This window comes from Curcuma longa, chromosome 5, assembly GCF_044706935.1.
Source record: "Curcuma longa cultivar G26 ecotype Majalengka, Jawa Barat chromosome 5, ITB_CL_G26_1.1, whole genome shotgun sequence".
NCBI lineage: Eukaryota > Viridiplantae > Streptophyta > Magnoliopsida > Zingiberales > Zingiberaceae > Curcuma > Curcuma longa.
This window is the reverse complement of record NC_133865.1, coordinates 7,223,507-7,239,963: the sequence shown is the minus strand read 5'-3', so window position 1 is coordinate 7,239,963 and position 16,457 is coordinate 7,223,507. Positions and strand designations below refer to the sequence as shown.

General features: G+C 42.5%; 2 protein-coding genes and 1 pseudogene across 2 annotated transcripts; all 3 read right to left on the bottom strand.

The window, feature by feature from the left end:
- Nucleotides 1-24: 24 nt before the first annotated feature.
- LOC141829016 (protein PLASTID MOVEMENT IMPAIRED 1-RELATED 1-like) lies at nt 25-3,819 on the bottom strand. The gene is made up of 2 exons (XM_074716423.1): nt 1,433-3,819; nt 25-1,328 (listed from the first exon to the last, which is right to left on the bottom strand). The coding sequence occupies exons 1-2, from the start codon at nt 3,817-3,819 to the stop codon at nt 212-214; spliced, it is 3,504 nt and encodes a 1,167-aa protein (XP_074572524.1). The 3' UTR covers nt 25-211.
- A 732-nt stretch (nt 3,820-4,551) lies between these two features.
- On the bottom strand, nt 4,552-5,891 carry LOC141829788 (WRKY transcription factor 72A-like). The gene is made up of 3 exons (XM_074717298.1): nt 5,565-5,891; nt 5,343-5,456; nt 4,552-5,268 (listed from the first exon to the last, which is right to left on the bottom strand). Exons 1-3 carry the CDS (start codon nt 5,889-5,891, stop codon nt 4,552-4,554), a joined length of 1,158 nt encoding a protein of 385 aa, XP_074573399.1.
- Nucleotides 5,892-10,844: 4,953 nt separating this feature from the next.
- LOC141829787 (gibberellin 3-beta-dioxygenase 1-like) lies at nt 10,845-12,144 on the bottom strand (annotated as a pseudogene).
- Nucleotides 12,145-16,457: the final 4,313 nt, after the last annotated feature.

Sequence of the window (16,457 nt, the reverse complement as noted above, 5' to 3'; positions counted from 1 at the left end):
TGTTATTAAAAATGTGCTAAAAGATGCTCAAGACAGATCAATAATTTGGATATCTACAAGATTACAAAAGAAAACCACACATACTAGGGATGATGTGGTGATTAGCTGCAGGTTTGTACAATGAATATAGTGTATCACATCAGTCTCATTAGTATCGTCTGTACAAAGACTCGTATGCTAGTGGATCAGTGGCATAACACATTTCATGCACTTAAGACAGCTTAATAATTCCATTTGGAAGTATAATATTGGGATTCCTTGTGTGAGGCATTGGAGATGCTAGCCCTTTCAATTTGGCACCATGGCCATGGACTAGTGATGTAATACTCCAAAGTGTATCTCCTGGCTGTGATGTGGCCAATTTTCCTTGAGAAAGTTTTGCCACTGTCTTTGACTTCATTAATTGACCTTTTTTGGGCTTGCCCATTCCAGTAGCAAGCATCCACCTAGAACCAGACTGTTGTTGCTTGGGATCACCCCAGATAGTTCTTTTGCTAGGTTCAGTATCTAGACCAGCAACAAGCACCTCAGTGATTTTAAACCGAGGGATAATCTCTTCCTCATGCTTCTCCTGCTTATCCAATGGCTTGGTTACAGTCTCAACCCCATCTTGCTCTTCATTGTTTCCTTTCTTTGAGGCATTGCAGTGTATTGCTTCTGGCTTTCGGGGAAGAAAAACACGCTTAACTTGAATTAAAGCAAGCATGGGCATGCCAACTGGCTCATAGTTTCGTAAGGGATCTCGGAGTTGTACCATTAGTGAGACAGTGAAGTTATCCCCAAGAAACCCCCATTTCTTTCCTGATCTTTTCCCTCTTTTATCTCCGTTCCACCCACTACAAATCATGTCCGCAGAATTAGCATGATGTGCTACCAGAATCTTTGAAATTCGATCACTGCCCTGATCTTCATCATCGATTATGCCTGAGTCAAGCTTCATCCACTCATCAAACGAGAGAGACAAGCCCATCAAACCATCAATGTCATCATCACTTTCTTTAACATTCAAAAGTTGTAATCCACTTGTGCCCTCCAAATCTAGTGACCAGCTTCTTTTAGCTCCTCTACTCTCCAATGTTGAAATATCACCGATAGACTGGGGGATAATATTTGAAGGTGCCTCTTCATTTGACGTGCCTGTTTGTATTGTCAACCCCTCAAATGATAGTACTTCAATCTTATCCATTGCCATTAGAGCAAGATCCTCTAAAGTAACATATTCTGAGACTGCTTCCCTGCCATTGAAAGAACTCAGAGCCAGGCTGTTACTTTTCTTCCTCCTTACAGAAACATTCTGAACAGCATTTGGATAATGATTCTTGACGTGGCTGTCCAAACAAAAAGAGTTTAGTATGACATCAAAGAACCATAGAATACAAAGGTTTCACAGGAGAAATTTACTAAAAATAACCAGAGAACAAAATTCTCAAACCTTTCACAAGAGTCCAGAGCAGTGACAGAATCCCATGCAATCTGTTGCATGGTCTTCCCTGTTATATCTTCCAAAGGCATTAATTTGCTTGCCTGCCTTGATAGTTTTTCAATGCCCTCCGAAGCTAATCTCTGCAATATTTCCATCATCCCGGAACCCATTTCAGCAGGAACCACTACAGGGCTAGACACCTGCATTATCAACTTACCCTTGTTCTTTGCATTTGTGAAAAGCAAAGGGCTCATGGATCGCAAAAAGCCTCCATCTTTGGTTTGAACAATTGGACCCAACCCCTCACCAAGTGGTGGTAACTCCAATGGCTCCTCTGATGGGAGATCAATAGGACTACCAAATGCCCCACTGCTCCTAGGTGGAGAAAAATTAAAATTGTTCTCATTCAATCCCCATTCCTGCATCAAAGCTTCTGTTTCTGCATCCTCCAGTATTTCAACCCTAGATTTGCTATTGTACATCCCCATATTTATCTTGTGAAGCTCTTTCTCAGCTTCATGGACCATTAGTGACAGATTAAGATCGTCAGAGAAGTCACCCCAGTAAGAGAGCTGTTCTATTCTATCATTAGGACCCAACAAATCACTCCCTGATGCCAAGGATTCTTTTTCAAATTGCTTCCACAGCTTTTCCCTGGGTGATTCTGGCTCACTGTCTGTACTCAATCCACAAGGGCTGTGTTCTATGCCTAGCACGCTTAAGAACTCATTGGCAACAGACTCTGTGACAGCATCTATGCTACGTGACCTTCTCAAGCTTGCCATCTTGTAACTAGAATCAATGTCACCATGACTTAATTGCTCCATTGGCTTGTAGCCAATATTGGGGGAGTCAAATTCTCCTTTCTCGAGAGCTGATGTACTCTGGAAGATAGCGTTCAGCTCGTCTCTTGCTGAATCCACGGTTAGTTGTTCGTCATCTTGAATTTTGTCAGCATGGTTCGTAGTATCCACATTCAGCAATGCAGACTCTTGCATGTTAAGACTGCTTTGACAAGACCCCTCCTGAGCAGATTCATATGACTTGGTGTCCACCATTTCTTCCTGCGAAATCAGATCGAGGTTATCCCGAAGAGCAGACTCTTCTACGTGTGGTTTGCCTGATTCCATAATGGGCCCTTCAATTCTGGCCTCACCATCGGGTTTGTCGAGCTTCATACCTTGCCCTTCCTTATTGCCCTTGCATTCCGCATTAAAAATGGTGGCATCGACCACAGTTATTGCTTTGCATGTTTGGTCTTCTGACAAAGTCTCTGCACCGTGTTCAATCACCATACAATCAGGATCATTGCATTCCCATTCATCACTTCCTTTGACAGGCTCCGGCAACATACAAGGCTTCAGCATATCCATAGAGGTATTAAGATTCTGTGTGTCTAATTTCCCCGCAACGTTAGCTTTTGGTGAGATCTCTATTGTTGATCTTGGCAACACCGCATGAAGCACCTTCACTTCCTCTAGCGGACTACTCTGCGTATTCATCAAATCAAGCTCAGAATCCTTTGATTTCATTAACTGGGAGACCTTTCTCTCTCCTTTGTCCCAGTCCAGAGGACCAGCCCCGACCAAGGGCTCATTCCTAACAAGCGAAAACCCGAAGCTAACATTAAGAGATGCGCCCCTTGCCTTCCCTGACAAACGGTAGCTGGTGCTCCAGTTTCCAAATGCTTTCTCGTCCTCGAGTTCCTCTAGAGTAGCCGGAAGCACACGGGTAACATCCACCAGATGGCGACCGAGGTCCAGCTCAGCGGCGCCACCTGCGAGGGAGGGATAGATCAGGAAATGCCGAGCCTCGTACTTAGCCGTTCCTCCCGGACCGGTGCGGGCGCCCTGCACGGCGCATCGGTAGGCAAGCGTCTCCTCGAACTGGACGACTCCGCGGACGACGCGGGCGGGGCTGGTGGAAACGGAAGCGGAGGCAGGATCCGTGGCGCGACGCCACTGCACAACGAGCGGGACGCCAGAAAGGGCAGTGGGGAGGCCCTCGATGTAGTGGACGTGGAGGGAGAAGCAGCAAACGAAGCGACGCTGGCCGGTGATCTGAGAAAGCGCCTTTTTGATCGGGTTCCATCCCCACAGAGACGCTGTTTTCTTCTTCTCCTTGCCCTTCAAGGATGAAGTGGAGGAGACAGAGGAGACAGAGGAGGCAGGTGAGGAGGGCTTGGGGAGGGAACGACCTTCAGAGGGAGAGAGTCGTTCTTCGGAGGAGGGAGGAGGAGGAAGGCGCCGACGTTGGTGTTTGGGGTCGAGGGAGAGGGCTTTTCCTAAGGCTTCGATTTCATGGAGCAATTCCAGGTGGTCATAGTCGCCGGCGGCTGGGATGCCACCATGGGGCGATTCGCGATTCCCCTGGCCGGAGGCAGCCCTCCCTATCATGGGGACGAGAAGGAGGAGGAGGAGGAGGAGCCGAAGACCGATAAGGTTGTCTTATCTCCGTCGAACGTTACTATTTTTAGATTTCCTTCGTCTTCGTCCTTGTTTGCGCCGAGAGAAAGATACCGAAACAGATTAAATTAACGTGGACCAGCGCCAGGTTGGCTACCCATGCCACGTTTAGAAATCTACCAGCCTACAACTCCAGTTCGTAGTTCCTTTCCACTCATAGTTCAGGTAAAAAAGTGGGCTTCCTCATTAAGCGTTGAAACAGTAGTCGCTAATATCCGACGAAGACAGCGATCGGTTGTCCTTCCACTGCCGTCCGATTGGCGGAATGTTTTAGGTGTTCTTGTTCCTTTATGTTTTATTGATGATTATATTTGCGATAATTAATTAATTAATTAAAAAATAGAACCTACATCATTCAGAGGCGTCGTCTATCCAATTTTCAATTTTTTAAAAAAATAAATAATAATAATAATAATTTGATATGAATAATGGATAATGGACGAACGAAAATTAAAAGGGATTTAAATTCATTCATGAATAATGGATTTAGAAGGAAACTGTTGTGACTAAATAGAACAAAAAGGTGTGATTCCAGTTCCACCGTACGTTCCTGTAATTCTTCATCAACAACTAAACGCAAACACTGAATTGATTACACTTAACAATCGAGCTCGATCGTTTATATGTATATATGTCCATTACATCTATCCTCTCCAATGCATGTCAATGATCTTTGTTACTACTGTACGTCTGGTTCAGGTTCAAAGGATTGAACGCCGTTGAGTACTTCTCTTGTTGATGATGCAGCACATGAATATCGTTAATACGGCTGGAGTCTTCTTTGACGAATAAACCATGAGGAGGAGCTCCGTGCTCTCCGCCGATGTAGGAGGTTATGGCGGCCGCCAAAGCAGACTGGAAGCTCGGGTGCGACGCGATCGCCCCCGCGATCAGTTCGGTCAACGCAGACTGGCCGCTCGGCGCGATTTGGGATTGTTCAGTACTCTTCAACACCTCCTCCTTCAGCTTCGGCAGCTGCTGCCTCGCAAGGCTCAGCGGCGGTGCATTAATGTCGCCGTGCTGCGTACTGCTACTGCTGTTCCAAGGGGCGAAGTCGTCGAAACTACTCGATGGGGGAAAATACCTCGAGGCCGCGGGATGAGAGAATTTCAATTGGGGCGTCGAGGAAGGAGCAGTGAGATCCAGGGTGACGGTAGGATGCGAGGAGGAATATGGCACGGAGAGAGCACTCGAGGAGATGAACTGGCTCTGCATCAGGCGGCTAGTAGTAGAGGAGGTCGACAGCGGGCCGGACATGAGCATGCTCGCGGCCGCAGAGGTGGTCGAGGCGACGGCCGTGGCTGAGAGGGGCAGTGGGTGGTTATGAGTTCCTTCGTAGGTAGTTATCAAAATGGACAAGTCCTCGGCACATCTCTGCACCTGAAATTCATCAAGGAATAATTTACGACCATCATCGTCATGAAGGAACTCATGATCGATCATGCATTACGTACCTGTTTTCTCACAGGGCATCCTGGTGCAATAGTACAACGGTAATACGCCCGTGGACATGGATTCCCTTTGGCTGTCTTCTGCCCGTATTTCCTCCAGTGGCACCCATCATTCATCTAAGTTTGGCAATTACGTTTTCCAAATCACATCGTTATTCACTAATAATTAATAAAGCAGAAGCATGCAGCTAGCTAGCTAGCATCGTTTGTTCTTAATTTACTTACTGTTGGGGTATCGCATCTGGCTCTCACTGAAACCCTAGCTCTCTTCAGGTTGGTTTGGTGAGATATCTCCTGATCTGCATCATCCTTCGGCCCTTTCAGATTGTAATTATCTGGACTCAGAGCTTTGCCGAATTTCTGGGTGGGAGTTTGTTGGAACTCCAAATTACCTAGCGAGAGATCTCCATCAACTTCATCGGTTTCATGATCATGTTTACTGCTGTAGAGGTTGGTATGGGTTTTCGCGCTTAGAGTTCCAAGGCTGAGAACGAGATTGGATTCTTCACCACCTTCTTCTTGCTTAGATATTAATCCCGTGTGATCTTTCATTTGGGTTTCGAGAAATTCCTTGTTCAGATTCATACTATCTTTGCTTCTTCGCTATATGTATATCTTGTTTCAGGATCTTCTGTACAGGATTAATAATTAAAAAGCTTAGGTGAGAGCTAGCGATAATTAATTTGATTATGATTAAGATATATATGAAATTATATTTCATGATATAAACTTTACTTTCTTGGAAATTTCAAATCTGAACATAATTTCAATCTAAGAGGTAGATTACGAAGTAATATTAACTGGAGAATTGTATTTTCTTCAGCAGATAAAAGATTTTAATTCTTTAGGTTTCATAAAAATAAAACTAGAAGAGTTTGATGGATTAGCCACAAATTACGTACTGCGTGAGAGAACATGAACTAAATTACATGTATAAGCAGATTAAATATGATTAAATCAGCTAAAAGAAAAAAGAATCAAATCTGAAACACTTTTTTTTTCCTTGAAAGCAAAAACACAAAAACCAATCGAATGGATATGAAAAGATGAAGATTGCAAGGCAAAAAAGAATAAAACATAAAAGCGAAGAAAATAAGAAGAGGGCTTGTATAAGTTTGCCCAATAATACCTTGAAACTTGTCTTAAATTATCTGAAACTTGCCAAAAAAAACAGTGCTTCTTTCTTCTTCCTATTTGAAGAACCAGACCGCCACATGATGAATATATAGGAGGATAAGGCAAAGGCTGCTGTTTTTGACTTGTAAACAATTAATAAACTATATATAAATATATGGTTCTCATCTCTTCTAATTAGCTTAAATGTCAACGGCCCGGCCCCCTGCCAGATGAAGCAAGATTTAAGAAGGCTTTCAAGGTCAACGCACGTTCAAGTCGTAGCCAGAGTTGGGCTGCGTCATGCGCGCCACCGCGCAATCTTATTGGCTTCTGGCGTTGACCTTTCAGCAGGCAACCTTAATTGTCAACTTTTGATACCGAGTCGTCTTCTCGTTGGCCTGCGTTCAAACATACCATTTTTCGGGAACTTCATATGGTCAACTTTAATACTAAGTCGTCTTCTCGTTGGCTTCTGGCATTATGAGGTGGTTGATAATTTATATGTATTTTTTTTTTTAAATTCAGGTTTCAATTCTTCAAACCTATAGGGACCGATCGAATCCTAAAAAAAATTCATTAGTCATAATTAAGATCTGAGTCGTTGATACTGATGTTTAAACTTCTAAGTTGTACTATAAATTGCTGTGACTAAAATAGTTATATAGTTTTTCAAAGTTTCATCTTCGTCATAAAAAAAATTAATAAGTAAAATTGGAACAAAGAACCAGAATTATGAACGAAATTAACTTGATATGTTTGAAAACTCTCTACCTGGTCAACCGGCCAACTTGCACGGAAGAACAAGAGTGTACACTACTCTACATCAGTTGAAAATTTCAACGTTGACAATTTAACATACACGACTTGGTTGGAGACAAATTTTAAGGACTTTGCAGATATACAACAATATGGTAAGAGTTTTTCAACGTTGACTAAAATTTTCTCCTTTTTCCAAGTTTGCAACTTTAACGTAGGTCCTCAAATATATATACATATAGCTTCAAGGGACAGTTAAGAATGGAATTAATATAATTTTTTCTTTTTAAGATTTTAGTAGTTTGAAGTTTTATTTTTGCAACTTTGTAATACATTGCATTAATGAATCAACCTACTCTTGACTAATGACATTGTCATACAGTTATCCAATATATATATATATATATATCAAAGTTGACATCAGTGAAACAATTTATTTTAGAGTTTATATTTAATTAACATGAAGGTCAATGATTGTTTAGATGACCACAACTCTCAATATTTTATCCGATCGATGTCTGAACAGTTGAATCCATGTATGAATGGTCAAATAGGTTTCTTATGTAAACTAATTAAGTTGTCCAGCCAAAAACTCATTCCATGTTTAGGTTTTCCAGTCAAATAATCTTCAGTCTTAGTCTTTTGCATGTTCTTATACTTTTTGTATTAAAAAAAACAATAATTTATATTGAAACTATAATTCATTTAATGCACTTTCAACCTACGTATGTGTCCTCGTATCTCACTCGCGATTGCATACGAGTATCGACCACGTTCAAAGACAGAGAAAAAGTCAACCAAAAGTGAGAAAGTCAAACTTCAATTTGGTCTTATTAAATATATTCAACTCCAACCGGCCTTCAAAATGGAATTAAATACATGGGCATAGTTCATAGCTTCATTATTGATAATATCTTAATGCATTTATATATCTAGTTGAATTAACTAGGATAAATTTATTGTTTTAATAGATCAAAAAGTGATTAATTCATTTGGCACCAGACTTTAGATGTGTTTATAAAACACCACAAAGTTTTGGAATTATCAATGCATCTCAGAGTAGTCTGATGATGGTGAGCATACTTATTTCACCTAATTAATATCTATTATATTCCAATTAAATCTATTCCTAATTGGCCCATTTAAGTTGGGCTGACAGTTCTCTCTGTCAGTAGTTTATTGATGCACATTCAGTGATTACAGTGGATCCAAAAGTTTAGCAACTGTCTTTTATATAATCATAAATTTAAGCCACTTAAAAAAACTTAAATTGCTTCAACATTCAAGATGATCACTAATCTAGTTCATCTTGCAAACTACAAGAGCTTAAGTTGGTAAACGCCCATAGTTATTTGTGGATAAATTCATCCTCATTACTGTCTTGAATGAGTCTGTGATGGCAGCTTTTCTAGCTAGCACTTACATGAACAACTTCGATGTATCTCTTTCACTTAAACTTTCATCTCTCTAATAACTTTTCCCTAAAGTTACTGCTTGTCTCTGTAAAATAACACACCACTGTTTAATCTGGGAAGGAGTTGCAGTTGGTAGAAAGCTTTTGGGAATGCTGAAAAATGAACGAACAGATGGCGATAAAGGATGTTATTCTTATTAGTCGACTCTTTTCTTATGATGTTACGGAAATTAGTGGTAAGTTTAATGCATCGAAAACGCTGGCATTGGAATGCTATTTGAAGCTCATATGAAACTTGCAGAAGAGAGAGATGAAGGAAGGAAAATTTGCAAAGTGTTTCAAATTTGTTCTCCACCTATCATGAATGTATATATTACATATATATCTATGTTATGGTTTTCCTTTTAGTACAAATAAAAGTAAAAATGATTATTATGGAGCCATTGGGTCTCTTTCCCCAAAGGATAAATGATGCTTGCAATATTTAATTTGTCTCCTAGTGAAAATATGCAGATTTTCTTAGTGAATCCTCTAAAGAATGCATGTGTATTTCTTTCAAGACATTGTCTCTGTTTCTTTTTCTGTGTTACATTGTTGCTCATTTGAATGTATCTATTGACTTTAAACTCGTGGAAATCTACTACAAAAAAGGAGAAATTGAAGGTCTCTGCATTGGTATACAAGATTTCTTAAGTCGGCACTGACTGATAATTAGTTACCGGCCATCTAGTTTCTCGCGGCCCGTTGCAGTCGAGAACGATTGGAGATGTTAACAGAGATATCTGATAAGAAAGGAAAATAAAGGAGAAAGATCAGCAGCGAAAAATACATTGCGTCTGCTGCGAGTGCCACTTGAGATGCTTTCTTTAATGGATTGGTGTGGACAAGCATGTCGGTAATTCTGGATTGGCTGGGCGTTTACTTTCAGAACCTGCAGTCATATGCTTCAGCGTAGGAAAAGCTGCCGATCTATTTTCTCCGGAAATCAATTTTCTAACTACTTTTATCTGCCGACCACAGTGCGTGAGCCAAGAGAAATAATCCTAAAGTCGATCACTTTGTAGGGTGGCGATGTAAATGTCGAGCTAGCAAATTGAACGCTAGCTTGCGCTGTTCGACAATTATGCCAGGAAAAGGAGGAACCTATCTCACCACTTTTTGGTGTGGGATGGATCGATGGATGATGTCAAGAATGGAACAACCGAACGAGGACCCATCTTAGCTAGCTAGCTTTCGACTGTAGTGGATGAATATAATCGTGATCCATGCAGTTGTCTGCAGTACTACTGTGAGATAACTGCTTTGGGTTTCTTTATTCCATTGATCTGATCAGCAATATCATCGACCCAAGAGCAGACAAAACTTGTGTGGATGGATATCAATCGACATAAACTACTCGATAACACCAGCAGGTGCATCTTTCTGCAGGTGAGAGGAGGTAAGGATTCTATTCTAGGGGAAGGAGTAAGAAAGTAAGAAGAGAAAAATTATCTACTTGGATGGATTGATAGAGACAAACTAATAGAAAGAGAATCTTCTGCTCTCTCTCTCTCTCTCTCTCTCTCCATTATTTATCATCTTCTGTCCATTTCTTCCTCTCTGTCTTGTAAGTAATTCTCCATTTATTTCATATGCGGTGAGAGATGATAACCCTTATCTCATATGTCTTTTCATGTTTATCTCAAGATTTACGGAAGAATGGTACCAAACGGTCTTTTAATGGGAACGGGAAGAACTTATTCTTTAAGGAAATGAATCTGAAAGAAAGAACTGTGGGGATAGAGAGAGTCTGTCTGGTCACTCTCTTCCTCGCTTACATGGTGTTCATAATTAAAGTTAATTAATATCAATATTAAAGTTAATTTGCCTCATTTATTATTATTATTATTTTATTCGAGACGCAAGTCATGTGGAACTGAGTTGATGGCTGATGCAGAGGTCATGATACACCAAAGAGTTGTGACACTTGTCTCTTTCATGCCCATCTAATTAAATGGAGACGAAAAAGACAACGATCCAAAACAAGTTAAAAGAGGATCACGATCAGTGGTACTTAATGACGCAGCCATCTTAATTAATGCCGATCCCTCTCGATACGTTCTATGCATTCATTCTGTCACTTGTGATAATATATATATACACGACGACGTTGAATGTAGAAATTATATATATATATATATATATATTTATCCTTGCGTTACAAAATATATATATAATGATCAGTACTTGTTCAGCACTAGCATGTCTTCTCCACGACGACAGGACTCGAGTGCCATACCAAAGAGCTTGCCCTTGAGGCTCAAGTACTCGGACCAGGTGATGGCTCGGTAGGCAGCCCTGCCTTGGGCCTCTGCCACTAGTTTCTCCAAGGGAGAGACCTCGGCGTCCTTCGCCGGACCACACATGTAAGCCACCGAAATGCGGTGGCGGAATCGATCGACGACAGCTCGATGCACCACGCTCTTGTACCTACCGTTGGATAGTATTTGGAATAAATCTCCGACGTTCACAATCAGAGCTCCGGACATCGGGGGGACCGTCACCCATCGGTTCGACTGTTCTAGGTCGTCGCTGGCGGTAGGTTGCAGAACTTGAAGCCCGCTGGAGTCGCTTTGGTAGAGGAGGGTGAGGAGGGTTGAGTCGGTGTGCGGAGCCAGGCCCATGGCGCGGTTCGGATCGGGGCAGGTCGGGTAGGAGTTCAAATGTAGCACAGCTGTCATCTCACGGATTGGGCCGAGGTCCTCGTCGTCGAGGCCGAGAGACAGGAGCATGAGACGCAGTAGCTTCTGGGCCAACGGCTGCATGTGTTGGCTGTACTCTTCTACGACGTCACTGTTCGTTCGTTGTCGTAACAAAAAACCCTTTTTAGGTTTACGAAACCAATAGAAAACTTAAAAAGGCACGCGAAGCGCGTGGTTTGGGGTGGGGGGTACCAGAAGCCGAAGGGGTCGCCGGCGGGCCACAGCGTGCGCGCGTGCTCGAGCGGCGAGCCGTTGATGGTGAAGCCCTCCGACCACATGAGCTTAGGGAAGAAGCAGGAGATGCGGGCGGTGCCGTAGCCGGATGAACCGCCGTCAGCGGGGCGGGCGGCGCGGAGCTTGTGGCTGGTGGGGAGCGCGAAGAGGCGGCGGGAGGCGGCCTCGGCGCGTAGGAGGAGGCCCGGGGGGACGCCGTGGCCAGTGACCTGGAAGGCTCCCCAGGCGGTGCAAGCGCTGGCGAGCTGGCTGAGGACGTCGTCGACGGAGGCGGAGAGGTCGACGACGGGGACGGAGGAGGCCCGGGTATGCAGCGGCGTCGGCGGCGGCCGGGAGGTCGTGGAGGTCCGGCCACGCGTGCGAGTCGGGGACCTCGATGGCCGACTCGAAATCGAGGTGGTGCGTGCCGTGGTGGTATTGGCGGGGAGGATGGAGCTGTCCGGCAGCCGTCGGCATGGCGGAGGAGGAGATGGTTAAAAAGCGTGTGAGGTGTTTGATTTGGTGTTGTGGCACACGCTGCGCCGTGCTCTCTCTCTCTCTCTCTCTCTCTCTCTCGCCTTGATCCCGTGCGCTCTCTCTTATTCTGTTTTTGGCTCTACATATAGACAAACTATAAAGGATGAAGCGCTATAAAATGAAATTCAATCAAAAATAAATAAATAAACAAAAATACAAAAAACTAAGTGTTGAATAAATGGGATCGGGAGCCATAAATTTTAAATGGTTGGCGTCGTGATAGCTAAGCAACAAAGATTGCGTTGCATCTGCAAGGGGAGTTCGAATTGACGTGAGGTCCGGAATAAAAATGGTACGTCGCTTTCTAAAAGAAACACCTCAAACGCTTCGTTCATCATCCTGTACATCGATGATTTTGTAGCTTGTGAGTTATGAGCTTTAGACTGGAGTAAACGTACAGGGTACAGCTAACAGCTACGTATTAATCCCCTCCTAATTTAATATAATTGAAGTATTCTTGGTAGCCAAAGCATTTCAGTGGCATCGATCGACATAATGGTCCATTTCTGTGTAGGTGGATTGGTGCTAATAGAAGGAAAAGGAGGACAGAGATTCATGTCCAAAAACATTACAACAGTCACCAACTGAAGATGCATGAATCAGTATCAGGTGCCGTCAGGTCATGTCTTTAGTTATCCTCTTAACAAGTAAGGAAACTTGGATTTGACTCTCAATGGCCATCCACTCAAATAAATATATTTAATTTAAATGATCGCAATTGAAGATTGTGACACACAGAAAATATAATCGCATGTCCTAATCACTACTGCCAGAGTTCCGATCATTATGAATACTTCATCAATCGATTCCAACGCAAGTTCAGCTTTCGGAAATTCCAAACCGATCGAGGAAGAGTATTTGATGGTCGTCGTGAGATCGCATGAGATAATTAATTAACCCTAATAAATAGACATCAATGCTGGTACGAAGCTTCGGTAGTTTCTTCTATATATCATGATTCATGAGTCATAGAGTTGACGACGAACAGACAGAGCATAAAATATATATATACGATCATAATTTATTTATTTATATATTGTCAATTACTGCACAGTCTGGATTCCCAGCATCTGCTAATTCACCCGTTGCATAAATCAGGTTTGGATGCATCCTTATCCTGTCTGGTTCAGGAAAGTGGATGGGAAAAATATAATTGCATGCGCATAATTTGCATCCAATGTGGTGACAAAAGAGCAGAAGCAGTGGTGGAGGCAGCGGTGTCGTGGCGTGGGGGCGGACGCTAGCGGACGAGGAACAGGGTGGAGGGAGTTCCGGCCAACGCAAGCAACGTAACACCACGCATGGGAGGTTAAAAAAAAACAAAGGAAGCACCTTGACACCACACCACGGCTCCAATTTCCAACAACGTGCTGCTCTGCTCCCCTTTGTCCTAGCTCCCTTCCGACTTCTACCGCCTCCTGCGTGCCGTCGTCAGTTCCTCATCTCGTCTCATCCCATCCCATCCCATCGCATCCCATCCCATCGCATCCTTCCCCAGCAGAAGCTACCTCCCACTTTCTCAAGTCTGCATGCGGCTGCTGCGCAGTGACGACAATGCGCCAACAGGACTGGTGGAAATGATGGTGCTTAATTAGAATAGTTTATAGTAAGGACTAAGGAGAATGCGTCGCGATTAATTATACGCTTTGCTGAAGACGACAGCGGACGCTCTTGTCCTTCGCTAGCTAGCTTCCAATATTTTAAGGAGTCAAGGATGAGATCGATGGGGAAAACGTCGATGCTCCGTGCTCGCTGCCGAGAAGCCAATAGAGGACCAACAAGAACAAAGACAAAAGGAAGGCGATCATGAAACCTAAAAAAAAAAAAATGACGAACTATTCTGAATCTTTATCGTAATTCGACCGAGCCCAATTTTCCTTGGTCCGGCCCAGCAATTTGGTCTGCACATGGTTGACAGAGAAAGAATTACCTAACGTTTTGTTTGAAAGGAATTTAGAGAAAGATAAAAAAAAGAATTAAGGAGAAAGAATTTTAAATCTTATTTGAAAAGATGAGTTTTAGGAAAACGAGGGAAAGATAAGTTTTAATTTTTTTTATTATTGAAAAGAGAGATTTTCTTATAATTTGAAGATAAGAGTAAATATTATTTATATTAATTTTATTTTATTTTAAAATATTAATTCTTAAATAACTTATTTAATTTAAATTTTTTAAAATTTTCTCATTGAGCACGATATTTTTGTTCCTTTTCTTTTCACAGAAATCTCTACTTGTTATTAGGTAATTATAATTTTATTTTCTTTATTTAGTAAATTCATTCTTAAATTATAAATATATCTATTGCTCCAAATCACTATCACATATTACAATAATATAATATTTTAATATTTTATGAAAAACTTATAAAATAAAAAAATCAGTAGAGTAATATTTTCTCAAAGTGATGCATCCAAAGTATGTTGAACACCTAGTTTATTTAAAATATGTAAATTAAATTTATGAATATAATCTATTAGTTCATATAATAGAGTAATGAATGATACGATGAACTTTTAAAAAAATTAATTTTTTATTTAAAAATAATTAATTTATATTTATAAATAAATATTAATATTATAAAAAAAATTAAATAATTGATCTCATTTAAAAATATTTTTATAATTTTATATATTTAATCTTTACTTTTCTCACTATTTATAATAATATCCATTTATTTTAACGTTTCCTTATAAACTTCTTTTAATGAAAAAAGCATAAATATTTTTCTCTTACTTTTCATTTTTTACTAAATTAATTAAACTTCCTATCAAACTATTCAAACAAGTAATCTTGTGATATTACATCATGAATTGGTCAGCAATCTGTGTATTAATTAATTTCAACACAGAGAAAGCACAATTCTCAATTTAATGCAACACCAAAAGGAATGCCTTGGCCCGACCTCAAATATCCCTCGCCTTAAACAAACTCTCATTACGCCGGGACTAAACAAAACTAAAGAGCCGTCAAGCACGCTAATTTAATTGTGGAATCTCGACAAGACCGAACCTCTCACGTACGGTTGCCGACGAGTCCCTTTCTGTGGTCCCGCTCTCCGCGTTCACGGTCGGTCTCAGTCCCTATTATCGGTGTCGTACTTGACCAGACCACCATCGCCCCTGGGGCTCGCTGCTTCGCCTTCGGGTTCAATAACCATCACTGATTGAAGCTTGGGATCTTTAATTAATCCCTGTCCCTTGGGGCAATTGTGCAATGTAGGACATCCAAATTGTGACTCAGGAATTCACGGTTCGATTTCTCAGCTACGACGTATTTGTAAAAATTTTCTTTCAAATGGAGAACAAAGGATGCTAGACATCTAAATTGACCGCCGACCGTATGTGCTTCATGATATACCCTGAATAAATTTTTTTTATAGAATCGGACTGATCACCCTAAAAAAAATGATAAATCTCAATCAGTCTCATGGACTCAATCCCTGGGTGTGGCTAGCAAATTTTCCCCACGGAAGTTTCTCACCGACCACCAGGATAAAATCGGGAAGCGCATACGGCGGCCAATCCAGATGTCCAGCATCCTTTGATTGCGTTCTCCATTTGGAAGAAAATTCTTGCAAATATGCCATAGTTGGAGATCGAACCACGAGTTCCTGAGTCACAAGCCGAATGTCCTACCGTTGCACCATTGCTCCGGGGACGGACTGATTACTCTCAAGAATTGAATCTATGAGACTGATTGAGATTTATTTTATTTTATTTTTTTTTAATCTTTAATCCCTCTCGAAAGCTAAAGCGAAAGCAGTGATAAAAAAAAGAGAAGAAGGCGATAACCCTCTTTATTTCCCCGTCCTCTCGTGACGCTTCTACCATTCGGGCTCACTGCTCTCCCCATCGCTGTCTCCATCCATGGCGCTCTGCATATCTGCCGACTCGCCCCAAATCCGCCACAGGATTCTGTTGTTGCTGTAGTTTGCGTTGGTTGCCGAATTGAGTGAGTTGTTTTCCGTCCGCACGCTCGCAATGGCGCTTCTGGCGCTGGCCGTTCTGATCCTCGTCGCCGGCTCCGGCGGCCCTTCGGCGCCGGTCCGGGCGGCGCGGTCTGAGCCCACGGGGGACCGCGCGTCGCTGCTCGCCTTCATGGGCGGCCTCCGCCACGAGCCGCGCGTCCAGTGGGATGTCAACGTGTCGGCCTGCGAATGGGCAGGCGTCCGCTGTGACTCCGGCCGCACTGCCGTGCTGGAGCTCCGCCTCCCGGGCGTGGGGCTCCTGGGCTCCGTTGCGGTCGGCACTCTCGGGCGCGTTTCCGGCCTCCGTGCCCTCTCCCTCCGCTCCAACCGCCTTTCTGGCCCCGTCCCAGCTGAGCTCGCTCAGCTCGCTCAGC